Source organism: Marmota monax, unplaced genomic scaffold (genome assembly GCF_021218885.2).
Source record: "Marmota monax isolate L192 unplaced genomic scaffold, Marmota_monax_Labrador192_F-V1.1 WCK01_AAM20220418_F8-fsc00051, whole genome shotgun sequence".
NCBI classification, from domain to species: domain Eukaryota; kingdom Metazoa; phylum Chordata; class Mammalia; order Rodentia; family Sciuridae; genus Marmota; species Marmota monax.
The window spans coordinates 9,530,732-9,544,646 of record NW_026695202.1 but is presented as its reverse complement, the minus strand read 5'-3'; the positions used below and the strand labels follow the sequence as shown (position 1 = coordinate 9,544,646).

Genomic DNA, 13,915 nt, shown 5'->3' with positions numbered 1-13,915 from the left:
TCCTGGCTTGTGGGGGCTGGGCTAGAGGCTCCATCTCCCTTCCCCTCTCTTGCCCCTTCTCCCTGGAGTTAGGAAGGTGCTGGCTGTGAGCAGTGGCAATAAGGGGGACACACCCTCACCCCAAAGCCTTCGCCCCCACCAGACAGCAGCTCGGTGCCAGAAGTGCCTGGGGTTTGCTGGCCCCAGGTTGATTTCAGGCCGGGTGGTGTTGGCTTCTCAGACCCTCGGTTTCTTCATCCATGAAATAGGCCGCCGTGCCTTGCTCCAGAGCCCCTGGTCTCCAGGGCAGGCCTGGCTCAAGCAGGACGCGCAGCCGCTTTCCTTCCGTCGCTTCTCCCACCAGCGACCCCAGCCTCCCCTTCTGGCCTCATCTCCCCACCTCTCATCTGGGCCCTAGTTTGGGGGATGCCCTGAGTAGGCCCAGGCAGCCCCCACCCTAAGTGCTCTCTCCTGGACACCACATTTCAAATGCAGGCTCGGTGCCACCTGTAGGCCCCCCGCTGTCCCGCCTCTCCCTCTAGGTGAGTCTGAGGTCCCCTCCCTGTAGATCCCTCAGTCACGTCCTGCCCTGTTTGCAGACGCCTGTGGTGAGGCACTTCCTTCTCTACAGGGACGCGCTCTGCCTCTCGCCCTTGGAATCACCAGCTCCTGGTATTGGGCCTGGTATCCAGTAGACACTCATTAAATGCTCATGCTTCAAACCGAGGCAAACTGAATGCTTGGAAATCCCCTGTTCTTGGAGAACAACTCTGGCCCTGGCCCTGGGTCGGGTAGCCAGTCTCCTGGTGGAGAGGGTACCCGAGGTGCCCACGGGTGGCCAGGGCTCAGCCCGGCACCTGAGGGGCCCCTGCTCCTCTCCAGACTGCTCGCCCCGCCCCCTGCAAGGCTGTGGGGGCAGCGGCTTGGGCAAGTTCCCCTTCCGCTTCCTCCTGCTCCTGGGCTGTGGGTGGCTGCTCCTCGCTGCTGCTGGGGCACCTGCCAGCCTCTGCACACCCCTGGCGCCTGGGGAAGCTCTCCTGCCCTGAGCTGTCACTGCCGTCCCTCAGGCCCGGACGCAATGCAGGCCATCAAGTGTGTGGTGGTGGGAGATGGGTAGGTACCTGGCTGAACTTCCTCACAGCCCCTACCTGCATCCCTCCTGCCTGGTGCCCCGCAGCTGGGAGGAGGCCTCTCCCAGGGTCCAGGGGGCCCACCCACCCCCAAAGCCGCCTGGGTGGGGTTACAGGACAGTGGGGGGTGGCCAGGGCTGCTGGCCTGCACCCCAAGATCTGGGGGCAGGTGTCCAGGGATGCGAGCCCCTGTCTCCATTCTGCAGATGCAGCCAGGAGGAGGGAGCCTGGCTTTTGTCCCCAGGCTGGCCTGGGGTCTAGGCCCTGGCTTGGTGAGGGCTGGTGAGGGGATGTGGCCTTGGGCAGGTCCCAGCCCTTCCCTGAACCGCCACAAGCGCCCTGGGAAGAGGCGTGGGGAGGCGGGAGAGGAGCCCGGGGCTGGGTCCCTGTCGGGTGCGTTCCTACCTCCCCCACAGCTTGTAGTGGGGGGGAATGTGGGGGGGTGGTGAGGAGCAGAATGGGGGGCGCAGGGGTGCAGAGTTAGGGAAGGAGAACGGCAGGAGGTGCAGGGTGACTGTGGGGACCCGAGGGGCCAGCTGGGCTGAGGCCCTCCCCAGCGGCTGGAACTCAGTGACCTTGGGCTGTCCTGTCCCTGTGGCCTTCTGTTTCCTCATCTGTAGAATGACAGGTCCCCTGTCACTCACAAGCCTGCCGCACATGTTGGGAACCAGCCCAAGGTGGCCCCGGGTCCATCCCAGGTATCTGGCTGGCCCTGGCCTCCTGCCCAGCTCCCCATGCAGGGGCCGCCTGGGGATCCTGCCTGACCCAGTCCTGCCCGTGGCTCCTGGGGGGGCGGCGTCCACAGGCGCCCTCAGCTGACTCGGGCCGGGTGGCCGTTATCTGGCCGCAGCCACCGCTCACTTCTGCTTTGCATCTGATCTGAGCAGGCGGGCGGAAGTCAAGGGTAACGTTCAAAGGTACTTTGGTGGCAGGCCCCGGGAGGGCCAGCAGCCTGCTCGGAACAGGAAGTGACGGAACCAGGCAGAGCAGGGGAAGGCCCAGAGAGGCCCCTTGGCCTTTCTGCTCCTGGCTGAGCTACATTTGCCGTCTGCTGGCCCAGCAGGATGGGGGACAACCCACAAGGGCTGCGGCCATTCATTTTCCGCTGGGTGCCAGCCCTGGGCTTGAGCAGGGCCCCTGCATACTATGCTCCCTAATATCAAGTCCACTTTATAGTTGGGAAAACAGAAGCTCAGAGAGGTTAAGTCATTTGCCAAATCCTGCACAGGAGTTAGACCCAGGTCTCTTTGACTTTAAAAAACTCTGTGTCCTTGACTGCCTTGTTCCATGGTAAGGACGGAGGTATGGGGGCAGTTTCCCCTAATGGTCACCACCTGCCGTGGCTGTGACATCTTGCTGTGTGCATCAGCGCATTCCCGGGAGATGAACACATCCCCTTGTTCTCCATGGGGAAACTGAGGCAGGGGTTTTGGTGACTGCCTAAAATTGCCCACCCGTGGTTGGTGGAGCTGGGCTTTGAGGCTGGGAGTGTGGGGACACAGGCGGAGTCAGGCCCAGAGCCCCTATGGCATGGTCTCCCGGCACCCCCCACTCCTGCTCCTCTGTCCCCATGACCCACACCTCGGGGCCCCAGCTCCGCCCACACCCGCGGACCAGAATCTCTGGGGCCCGAGAGTCTGCACGCACAGACACCTCAGGCGACCCTTGCAGGCTCTGGGGTTGATACTGAAGGGGGTGTCACGGGTGGGAGACTGAGGCTCAGAGGTCGGGGCTTGGGCAGACTCTGGGTCTTCTTGGGGGACCAGGCAGGCACTCGGAGATGTCCCCAGGCCCCAGACAGAGCCTGTGACACGCCCTCTCGCGCTTCCTGTCTTGCAGAGCCGTGGGAAAGACCTGCCTCCTCATCAGCTACACCACCAACGCCTTCCCAGGAGAGTACATCCCCACCGTGTGAGTGCCCGCCAGGGCGGGGCGTCCCCAAGGCCCCCCTCCAGGCCCCTCCCATGGGACAGACCCCTGGGTGCATCCAGGGCTCAGGCAGTCAGGTGGCACCAGAGCCAGGCTCTGGCTTGGTGGGGCTGCCCCAAGGTCCCCCTGGGGAGGCAGCAGCCTGCGGAGGCCCAGGAGGGAGAGACGGAGCGGACGAGGCGGGTGGTGGGGAGGGTGCCAGGGAGCACGCGGGTCCCCCACAGAGGGGCAGGGAGGACAGGGCTGGATGGAGTGGGAGGCAGGGGAGCTGTTGGTGAGAAAGCAGAGGGCGGAGGAGGAGGGCGCCCTGGGCCTCGACACCGCGGCCTGCAGAGGCTGCAGCAGGGGCTGGCGTGGGAGCAGGGCAGTGCCCGCTGTGGCTGTCGGAGGCCGCCCTCTGCTGCTAGATGTGCAGGCAGGGCGGCCACACGCTGTGGAGGGAGGAGCACGCAGGTGTCAGGGGTCCCTCAGCCAGGGCAGCTCCTGTGCCCAGCATGGCCGTCAAGGACCTGTCTCCATCAGCCGCCCACTCTGTCCATGAGCTCTGCTGTGGCACAGACGTCCCGGGCACTCCTACCTCAGGCCTTTGCTTAAGCTCTTCTGCAGCGCGCGGTGCCCCCCCACGCCCACCTGCCCAAGCCCCCAGGGCCCACCCCAGGCCCCTCCTCCAGGAAGCCTCTCACCCTCCAGAGTGGCTTCCCACCTCTCCATGACCATGTGGAGCACAGGCAGCCACAGCTGGTTCTTCCTGGGCCTCCCTGATGTCCCAGCACAGGGTCCCCCACAGCGTGACATGCACAGTACTCCACTGACCTCACTGGGCCTCATGGGAGAGGCTGGGAGGCCCCACTGAGGACCTACTGTGTGCTGGGTGCACGGGTTGCCACAGGCATATAGCCTTCTCTGGAGGTGGGTGTTATGGTGGCCAGTGTACCCATGGGGGAGCTGAGGCTCATGGCCCCTAAGGGACTTGCCCCCAGAGTCAGCCAGGCCTGTCTGGCTTCAGAGCGGGGCTGTGGAGAGCAGGGCTGGGCCCTTCCCTCTTGGCCTCAGTGTGACCCTCTTTCAGGAGCTGGATTCAGGTTCTTCCACGGAGGTGGAGGAGGGGTCAGTGCCTCAGTACCCCCTTGACAGGAGAGACTGCCCCCTCCCCAAGGGCCTCCCGCCCACAGCCCTGAGCCTCTTGGTCCACTGCTGCAGGGCAGGGTGGCTCCCTCCAACGGGGCCTGTCCCCGGGACACAGGGCTCATGCAGTGAGGGCAGAGAAACCTGGGCAGGGCCGGGAAAGCTGCCCCTGCTGGTTCCTGGGTCTGTGGGCGTCCCTGTCCACCCTGCCCTTACCGGCAAAGAGGGAAGGAGGACCCTCGTCCCTGCCGTCAGCCAGTGAACGCCTCTCGGCCCCTCTGAGGGCAGAGGAGGGCCAGCTGTGCACCTGAGTAGAGAGGCGGTGCAGGACCGGAAAGGTGGCTCCCACTGGAGACCACTGTCACCAGGAGTGTGTTGTCCCTGCCGGTGTCCCCCTCCCTGCATGCTGGCTGGAGACCCCATCGGCCCCTGTCCTGGCTGGGTTGGAGGACCCACTTGCAAAAGGACTTTGGAGCAGCTGCTCCCCCTTCCGAGTCCGTAAGCCGCAGGTCCCATCTGTGAGAGGCAGGGACAGGAAGGGGCAGGAGGTCCCAGCCAGGCCGGGCACCCTCCCTGTGCAAGGGAACAGGACTGAGGTCGCTGAGGTCAGGCCTGGGCCCCCTGCTCTGAGCAACTTGAAGTCCCTGGTGGCCCCTAGAGGACTGGGCTGCTCAGGACACTCAGAGGCTGGGCTGGAGCGTCCTACCGTGCAGTGCCCCGGGCACACCTGTGTGGTTCCACAGGCTCCATGCTCAGAAGGGTCCTGCACCTGGTTTAATGCTCCGATGTCCCCCCCCCTTGAATCTCGTAATTATTTTTGTCAACGGGCCCTGAGTTTTCCTTGTCCACTGGGTTCTGCATATTATCTGGGGGCCCTGCATGCCGCCCACCTTCCAGCAAAGTTGCTCGGCCCTGGACAAGACCCCAGAGGGTCTCGCTACCACCAATGCCCGTGCGCCCGTGACAGGGAGGGTAAGAGAAGGCACGCTGGGCACTTGGCATTGGAGGGCGTGAAGGAGAGAGGGTGGGTTCGGTAAAGCAGGCGGCCCCCGAGAGCGAGAGAGCGCTGGTGCTCGCCAGAAGGTCGGGGAGTGCTTCTGGGACGGGCACAAGATGCGATGAGCCTGGGGACTGAGCTCGGGCTGCTGCCAGCGGCTGGGGGTTAACACCCCGAGGCGACCTGAATCTGTGGCCTCCTCTCCTTCTCCGGGGAGCGAGCTGCGCGGCCAGCCAGCCAATCAGGAGCCAGGACCAGCAGAGCTGCCCCCTGATTGGCTCTCGCTATCCTCTCCTCCGCATCCCGCTAGAGGGGATCCCGCTGCGCAGTGTAGACAGGGACTACAGGGGCAGCCTTGGCGCTGGTAGCCTGGTGGCTTATATTTACACCTGATACTGAAACCAGCGGGGCCCCTGAGATCTTTGCACGTTTTCACAAACGGGGAGACTGAAGCTGCTCCCTGGATGGTCCCAAGCTGGGAGTTGGGGACACAAAGACAAGGCAGGACCCTGCCCTCGGGGCCTGTGATGTAGAGGGTCCCTCCCGCCTCGCCTCCTTATAATCACTCTGGAGCTTTCAAAGGTGAAAGAGTCCGGCCTAAAATCCCTCCTGGGGCCCCTTCACACTTAACACCCATCTCCTGTCCCCCGCCCCCAGCCTCATCTCCACCTCCCCTCCAGGTTTCAATTTTCCTTGACGATCTCACAGGGCGGCCTCCCCCAGGCCCTGCGCAGGGCTCCTGACACCCGCTGGACTTTCCTCTGGTCCCGATGGAACTCATCTCCCTGCTCATGGGCTGGGCAGCCTTGCTGGGGTGCGCTTCCTGAGGACGGGCCCTGAAGCTGTCCAGTTTCCTCTAGATTCTGGAACAGAGTAGTAGCTTCCAGAACAATTGAGCGCATCACGGGTGCCCATGACCTGGCACCTGGCAGGGTGGGCAGGCAGAGCCCTGAGAAGTCACTTAGGCCGACTCCTTGGAACTTGGTTTTACCTCCCCCATGATCCTCTCTGTGAACTGGCCCAGCAAACCTGGGCTTCCCATGGGCAGCAGGACGTCCAGCCTCCGGCAGCCGAGTCCTTGCTGGGTTGATGGCCCTGCTTGCCTGGTCCATCCTCCCCAGTCCCCGAGTCACCAGCCTCGTGTGACCTGTGGTCTTTGGGTTCCTTGAATACACCGTTGTTCATACTCAGGGCAGGCTCAGGTGGTGGCCAGGTGACACCTGGCTGCAGACCCCTCCTTTACCTACCCTCCTTCACTGCATTACAGTGGCAGGTTGGGCTGCCGTCAGAGGCCAGGCCTCCGAGCCTGTCCCCACTGTCCTCACTGTCCCCACCTGTCTCCAGTCATGAAATAGCAGAGATTCTGAGTTGGGTAACAGGGTTTTGTCCTGGCTCGGTCACCAGTTGGCTGGGAGACCTTGGGCCTGTCCCTTCCTGCGCATGACCCTCGGTTCCTCATCTGGAAAACCGGAGTGGGGTCAGCCAGGGTCCTGCGCAAGGGTCCTCTGGTCCTGGTCGCCTGTGGACCTCAGGGGGGGACCCCAGGAATTCACATCACTGTCACATACAGCTGTCCTCTGGGAGGGCCCGTGGGAGGCACTTAGGGACACGAGGAATGCCATCGCTCAGCTCCCAGCACCTCCCAGGTGAGGGCTACACGCGGTCCCTTGGGATCCTTCTGTTGGCCCCAGGAGGTGGGGATGGGTTGGTTCCCTTCCAGCTGCGTCTGCTGGGCTCAGCCCAAGACAGGGGGGGTGAGCAGACCGAGCCTGGCCGACAGGGAGCCCGGCCTTGGAGGGGACAGAGCTGTGACAAATGCCGGCTCATGGCCAGGGTCAAGCAGGCCAGTCACCCGAGGGAGGGGTCCCTGGCTCTCTCAGGCGGGGGCAGGGAAGGTCCTCATGGGGGGGGCAGTGCCTGGACGGGCTCTGAAGTGGGAATGGAAGCAAGTGCATGTGGGGGAAGCGGATTCCAGAGGAGGCCCGGGAGGGAGGCCTGGAGGGTGTGGGAGATGAGGACGCTCAGGGCTGTTTGGATTAGCTGAGGCAGGGCTGGGCGTTCTGGGCAGGGGTGCTTCATGGACGGGCACAGGGAGGCGGGCAGCACGAGCCTTGCCCTGGGAGCAGTCTGGCTGCTGTGCAAGGGGAGAGACAGGTGGAGGCCAGGGGAGCCCGAGGCCTCAGTGGGCGAGTTCGGGAGATGAGGAGCAGGGCCTGTGTGGGGGACCTCAGTGAGGTGAGGGTGGTCCCTAACCCTCAGGGGCAGGTGATGAGGGCATCCTTGGAGGCACAGCTGGGGCACGGGGCTGGGAACACTGGATGTGGAGTTATCCCAACGTGGCTTCTCAGCTAGTTTGGTCTCTCAGTGGCTGGGTGACCTTGGGCAAGTTGCTATGCCTCTCTGATGCATTTTCTTCTCTCTGGCATGAGGATTCAGCGTGATCTAGTCGCGTGTGTATTGGGAACTTGCTCTCCCAAGCCTACCCCAAAACACCCTCGAGGCCCCAGGCTGGACCCTCCCAGGGCCCCCAGGACTTCCCCTTTCCCGATCTTCTCAGGCTCCTCGCCCTGTCTGGCCTCCTATCAGGCTTTGCCATGGACTGGTGACTGGGCGGCTCTGGGCACTGCAGGGCCCCAGGGCAGCCCTCTGCCCACAGGAGTCCCAGTTTCCTGCCCCTCTGAGGAGGCCCTGCCCCTGGTCCCCACTGTCCCCCAGTGTCCCCAGCAGCCTGAGCACCCGAGGCCACGGCAGTCACAGCCCCTGGCACCTCCCATACGGCCTGCGTCCTTCCTCCTCCTGCGGCTCCCTCCTCACATCTTCCGGGGCCTCTGCCCGACGTCGTTGTCTCTGGTCGCTTCTGGGGGTCCCAGCCTAAAACGGGGATGAACATTCATTCAACAGGCACCGGGTGACAACCTTGGTGTGCGGCACAGGAGGCGGGTGACGCTTATACGGATGGAGACTAGGAGGGAGTTTGTGGGAGTCTGTCAAAGTCTCGCCAAACACAGTTGAAGGCAGAGAAACAATGGAGAGGCCATGTTCTTTGTCAGGTTTTGGAACCAGGGGTTGAACTCGGGGGCCCTCGGCCACTGAGCCCGTCCCCAGCCCTACTTTGCATTTTATTTAGAGACAGGGTCTCACTGAGTTGCTTACTGCCTCACTTTTGCTGAGGCTGGTTTTGAACTCGCGATTCTCCTGCCTCAGCCTCCCGAGCAGCTGGGATGACAGGCGTGGGCCACCACTCCCAGCCAAAAAAAAAAAAAAAAAAAAAAGATTTTTAAATATAATGAATCAGTAATGAAAAAAATAAAGAAAACCCAACTGCACAGTGCTGTGTGACAATGGGCTAGTCGCCGCCCCTCTCTGGTGTTCATCCTCTGAATGGGACGATGCAGGGCTTCAGTGGATGTCGGGGCTCTGGACTCGAGGCTGACCTTGTCCTGTCGTACCTCCTCCACAGGTTTGACAACTACTCAGCCAATGTGATGGTGGACAGCAAGCCCGTGAACCTGGGGCTGTGGGACACGGCTGGCCAGGAGGACTACGACCGCCTGCGGCCACTTTCCTACCCCCAGACGGTGCGCGGCCCCGCTCTCCTCGCGCTCCGGGCCCTGTGCCCCCCAGTCCTCCGCTTGGGAGGCCCTTCCCGTCTGGCCTGGTGGCCCCTGGAGCCCGGTTTGTGGAGCTGGGGACGCCCGCCGAGGTGCCAGCCCTTGCCCTCGGCTCTCCCTCCGGGGCAGGCTGGGGATGGGCAGGAGCGTGGACTCTGGGTGGCCACACCCGTCCCTCACCAGGGGCACCTGGGCAAGACCTGGCTCTGCCTTGCTGTCCCCGCCCTGGGCACCCCTCAGCACCCAGGGCCCGCCCTGCTCCTCCCTCCTGGCCCGGGCCGGCCCTCCATGGCTGCCAGGTGGGGCCGGTGGACGCTGTGGCTCACCCGGCCTCTCCCTGCAGGACGTCTTCCTCATCTGCTTCTCCCTCGTCAGCCCGGCCTCCTACGAGAATGTCCGCGCCAAGGTGAGCTGGCCAGAGGGGCCTGCGGGGCAGGGGGCCTGAGGGCCAGGGGCCTGGGGGGGACTGGCAACTGGAGGCCTCCCGGGCAGCAGAGGCCGCGGCAGAGGCAGAGAGGGTCTCTGGTGCCAACCAGGGCTGGCGGGGGTGGCACCGGGTGAGACTGAGGGGCCTGCAGGGGCTGGGCCAGCGACCTCACCCCGACCCCCTGACCTTGTCCTGTCCCCTTCCCACAACCACGTGGTCCCCGTTGGGCCCTCCTCCTGGCACAACGTGGCCCCTCTCACCTTCTCCCCATGTCACCTGGTGCTCTTCCTGCGCCCTGCACCCCGCATCCCGCCACCCGCCCAGTGGTTCCCCGAGGTGCGGCACCACTGCCCCAGCACCCCCATCATCCTGGTGGGCACCAAGCTGGATCTGAGGGACGACAAGGACACCATCGAGAGGCTGAAGGAGAAGAAGCTGGCACCCATCACGTACCCACAGGGCCTGGCACTGGCCAAGGAGATAGGTACGGGGCTTGGGCTCAGAGAGGGGAGCTGGGTGCAGGGGGCACCCCAAAGCAGCCTGGCCCTGGGGCCAGGCCACGTGATTTGAACTCTGGCTGTGCTGTGTGGCCTTGGGCTAGTCGCTTAGCCTCTCTGTGCCTGTCAGACATGGCTCCTGCCTCATGTGGGGGCGGGAGCACTGAATCGAGCAGGCAGCAGGACAGTGCAATGTTGGACGATGACCGTGTCCACAGGAAGGCCCTGGAAACAAGGGGGTGTGCCTGCCCCAGACAGCAGGAGTGGGTGACACGGGCTGTGGTCACTTGGAGGACGGGCAGCCAGTCAAGTTGGCTTCCTGGGGAGGTGACACATTGCCCTGCTCCTCCTCCCCCCAGCCCTGGCTGCTCAGCCGGCTCCTCTTTGCCCCCAGAGGGATCACTGGGCAGAGGGGACACTGCGTCCTCAGAGTGGCCCAGCCCGAGTGGCCGCGTGGGCCTGCAGGATCAGATCCTGAAAGGGCAAACTGCTGTCCGGGGTGGGGGCGGGCGTGGAGTCTTCATCATGGCGGGGCTGCCTGCACCTTGCCCCTGGGGTCCAGGCCTGGTGGCTCTGCCCTGTCCCTTGTTGTTCCCGATCAGGCCACTAGCTGGACGGGCCACTCTTGGCCTGGGCCACAGCGTCCTCCCGAGGCCGGGGGCTTGCACCTCCCCCTGGCCCTGCCCCAGCTGCGGAAATGGGCGGACGCCCGTCTTCACAGGAAGAGAAACCGCAGTGGCCTGCCTCCTTCCTGCTCCTGTGGGGACGGCCACCTCCCGGCTCCACCTGCTGCCCGAGCCTGGTCTTGGCCCGCCCTGGCCACTAGGCTCTTCTCACAATGCGGGGACTTGGCCCTGCCGGTCCCCCCCCAGCTGTCCCCTACAGTGACTGTCCGGCGTCCTCTCTTGGAGTCCCTTCCCAGAGGGCCCTGGGGGCCGGGTTCTGGTCCCGGCTTCAGCGCTGACTGGCTGTGGCCACGGGCTGGTGGCTGCCCCTGGGCCTCGGTCTGTCCATCTGCACCTCTGGACAGTCCCCCACAGGGGCTTCTTCTGTTCAAGGAGAGGAGGCAGGGCCCCACCTTGGCCTCCAGCTGGGCTCAGGAGCTGACCCTGGGTGGAGGACAGCGGCTGCCTCTGGCCGCCAGGGTGACCTGGGGACAAGCCACAGATCCCACTGCAGAGCATGTGGACGTGGGCTGAGCACTCGGTGGGTGTCAGGCCTCCCAGCCGCTGGGGGGAGGATGCTGTCACCCCCCTGTACGGAGGGGACTGTGAGGCTCAGGAGAAGGCCCTGGCTTAAGGCCTCCCAGCCAGGACGTGGCGGGGCCCAGCCTTGAACCTGGGCAGCCTGGCTGCCCGCCACCTTAGCCTGGCCCCTGCCCTGGGCAGCTCCCGTCCCCGTCCTGGGTCAGTGTGTCCTAGAGGGAGCAGGGCCTGGGGTCGGGCCTGGCCAGTCCTAGAGCGCTCCAGCCCTCTGGCTGGTCCCCTGTTCTGGTCCCACTGAGCCGGGGGGTGGGGGAGGTGGCAGGCCCTGGAGAGGGCAGCGGCCGAGTGTCCAGACCCTCCGAGCACACAGTGGCATGGTGACGAGCCCCGGCTGAGCCAAGCCTGGGGACACCGCTGGGCGGTGACGGGCGAGTGACGTTCCCCCCAGCCTGCATTCCCTGGTCCTCACCCCTTCCTCCCAGCCCTCGAGGGGCTGCCCCTCCTGCTGTCCCCGGGACTTCAGGGAGCACCCTCTGCCCAGCTGTGTCTGCGGCCCTGACCCCCCGACTCGGGGCTGCTCTTGTCTGGGGACGGTCACAGTCCCGCCTGCACGGGCAGGGGCTGGCCAGCGGCTGTCCCCTCCTGCCCACAGCAGCTTCAGTGGACGGTGGGGCCCCTCCCTGCCCTCCCCAGGCCCCCAAAGGGGAAGCCCCTGGGCTGCAGTGGACACGCGGGCGCCTTCTGGAAGGTCAGGGAGCACTGTCCTGGGAGTGGGCTCAGCCGCTGGCTGCAGAGCCTCTGCCCTGAGTGGCCACCCAAGGAGGCCGTCCTCCTGCTGTGAGGGGCTCTCCAGTCCCTGTTCCCCTCGCCCAAGGCCCCGCAGCCCTGGGCTGAGGGAAGCATCCAGCCCGTGACTTGGGGTGAGCGGTGACCCTCTGCAGGCCTCAGTTTCCCTCTGCAGGTGGGGACGATGCCAAGGACGCTGTCTGGGGACCTGGCAGGGGGGGGGCACAGGTGCCTCCGACTTCCTGGGTGATTTGCATCCTGGGGCGGGACCCAGAGGCCTGCCGGTGGCTGCTGTGTAGGTTAAAGTGCACAGAGAGGCCCATGCCCTACCCAGGGTCACACAGCGCCCAGAGGCCCCGCGGGGACTGGACCCCACACTGGACCCCCGGGCAGTTCCCAGCCGTGCGGCCTGGGCGGGGTCGTCAGGAGAGCCTCCCACCCCGGGCTCAGGCCTCTGCCGTCCCCCTCCCCAGACTCGGTGAAGTACCTGGAGTGCTCGGCCCTCACCCAGCGGGGCCTGAAGACCGTCTTTGACGAGGCCATCCGCGCCGTCCTGTGCCCCCAGCCCACGCGGCAGCAGAAGCGCCCCTGCAGCCTCCTCTAGGTGAGGCCCTGCCCAGCGGGCCCTGGTGGAAGGGGACGCCCAGCCCCTGAGCAGCTGCCCCCGGGTCACTGAGGGGACATTCAGGCGGGGACAGCGGGCAGTAGGTAGGGCAGGACCCTCAGGTTCCCGGCCATCTTGTCACTTGCCGGAGCCCAGCCTGCCCTGGGGACTGTTTCCAGGAGGCCTGAGAGCAGGGCGCCGGGTCGCTGACCGCTCAGCAGGCTCTTGCACACGGGGTGGGCGGGAGGAAGAGGGACGCCCGGGTCCTGCCCCCGGAGAGCGGGAGAGCGTGGGGAGCCTGAGCCCTGAGCTCCGTGACAGCCGCATGGGGCGGAGGTGGGACACACTGAGCAAGGAGACCCTGGGCGGGGCCAGGCCGGGAGGTTGGAGTGAGCCGCGGGCTGTGCCTGTCCCAGTCTCACCCCCGCCGTCTGCCTTCCAGGTGCCCCAGCCCTCCCTCCAGATGGTCCTGACCCTCTGGGGTCCCTGCCCAAAGCCCGATGGCTCGGTGGCTGGCCTGTCCCCTCCCTGTGACGTCTCTTCGCGATGGCTGCAGAGCTTGGCTGACCGTCTCCGCTGGACGCCCTGGGCCGGGTCCTGATCCCACGCTCCTGCCTTCCCAGGGCCCAGGGGCCCCAGGTCAAGGGCAGCCCACGCCCACTCGCCCCAGGCCCCCTCCGTGAGCTTCACGGCTGCTGGCCACCCCTGTTGACCTTCAGGGTCAGGGTCTCGCTCCGATACTGAGGTCCTGCTTCTCTGAAAGTCAGGCTGAGCAAAACAGGGCCTTCGAAGCTGCTCCCCTGCCCCTCGTTCTGGTTCTTTGAGACGATGTGAACAGGTCGGTTCTCTTCCTCTCTGTGGTGTCCTCCAAGCCCCTGCCCTCCCCGCCGCCTTCCGCTCACTCCAGGACCCTGAGCGCATCCTCCTGGGAGAGCCTCCACTGCTCCTGCTCTGCCCGTCAGGACTCTGCTGCCGCAAGTAGAAAACCCCCTTCAAGCTTCTGAAGCAGAAAATAAATACATGGTTCCCGTTTGAAACTATCATGACTTCAGGTGCAGCTTGATCAGGGGGTCCAATGACGTCGTTGGGGCCTGTTTCCCCGCACTCCTTGGCTGGGCTGCTGCGGGCTGGCTTATTCTCAGCCAAGTCCTTAGGACTTCATCTTTTCAAGTTCAAGTTAAGCCAACAGAGCAAGTGTCTGTCCCAGACTAAACTCTAATGAATTTAGTTTACTCTGGGCAGCTTTAGTGTGAGGCAATCAATCACGGCGGTCAGAAGGCTCTGGATTCTGACTGACTGGGCCTGGAACCCCGGGGAACTGCGGGAGGGCGGAGGGGTTTGTTCCCAAAGGGAAACTGAGCCAAACCTTTCACTCCCCCCCCCACGTGTCCACCGGCCCCACCTGTGAGCCTGGTGCTGCTTGAGGTCTGAGTCCCCAGAGAGGCCAAGAGAGGGAGCCCCCGATGCCCACCCATACACCCCAGGGTTCCGAGGCAGGACCCCCAGTCCCCTCTGCTCTGTGCTGGGCCTGGGGATCCATTCCAGACCCTCCCCAGGCCAGGGCCAGGGACCGGCCACCTCCCCCCGCCCCCACCCTGTGCTCACCCCCCTCCCTGGGGCTGGAC

General features: G+C 65.0%; 1 protein-coding gene across 2 annotated transcripts; it reads left to right on the top strand.

The window, feature by feature from the left end:
* Window positions 1-919: 919 nt before the first annotated feature.
* Rac2 (Rac family small GTPase 2) lies at window positions 920-13,330 on the top strand. Of its 2 annotated transcripts, XM_046429329.2 has the most exons (7): window positions 920-1,092; window positions 2,949-3,020; window positions 8,621-8,738; window positions 9,115-9,177; window positions 9,523-9,682; window positions 12,160-12,290; window positions 12,733-13,330. In XM_046429329.2, exons 1-6 carry the CDS (start codon window positions 1,058-1,060, stop codon window positions 12,288-12,290), a joined length of 579 nt encoding a protein of 192 aa, XP_046285285.1. In that variant the 5' UTR covers window positions 920-1,057; the 3' UTR covers window positions 12,733-13,330. The 2 variants fall into 2 exon arrangements, with proteins under 2 accessions (XP_046285285.1, XP_058430142.1); XM_058574159.1 differs by lacking the exon at window positions 12,733-13,330 and having other exon boundaries at window positions 936-1,092; window positions 9,523-9,689; window positions 12,160-12,220.
* Window positions 13,331-13,915: the final 585 nt, after the last annotated feature.

Coding starts and splice junctions, on each gene's coding strand:
- Rac2 (XM_046429329.2), top strand. CDS start 1,058: ATGCAGGCCATCAAGTGTGTGGTGGTGGGAGATGG. Junction 1,093..2,948: donor TGTGTGGTGGTGGGAGATGG/GTAGGTACCTGG, acceptor CCTGTCTTGCAG/AGCCGTGGGAAAGACCTGCC. Junction 8,739..9,114: donor CACTTTCCTACCCCCAGACG/GTGCGCGGCCCC, acceptor CTCTCCCTGCAG/GACGTCTTCCTCATCTGCTT.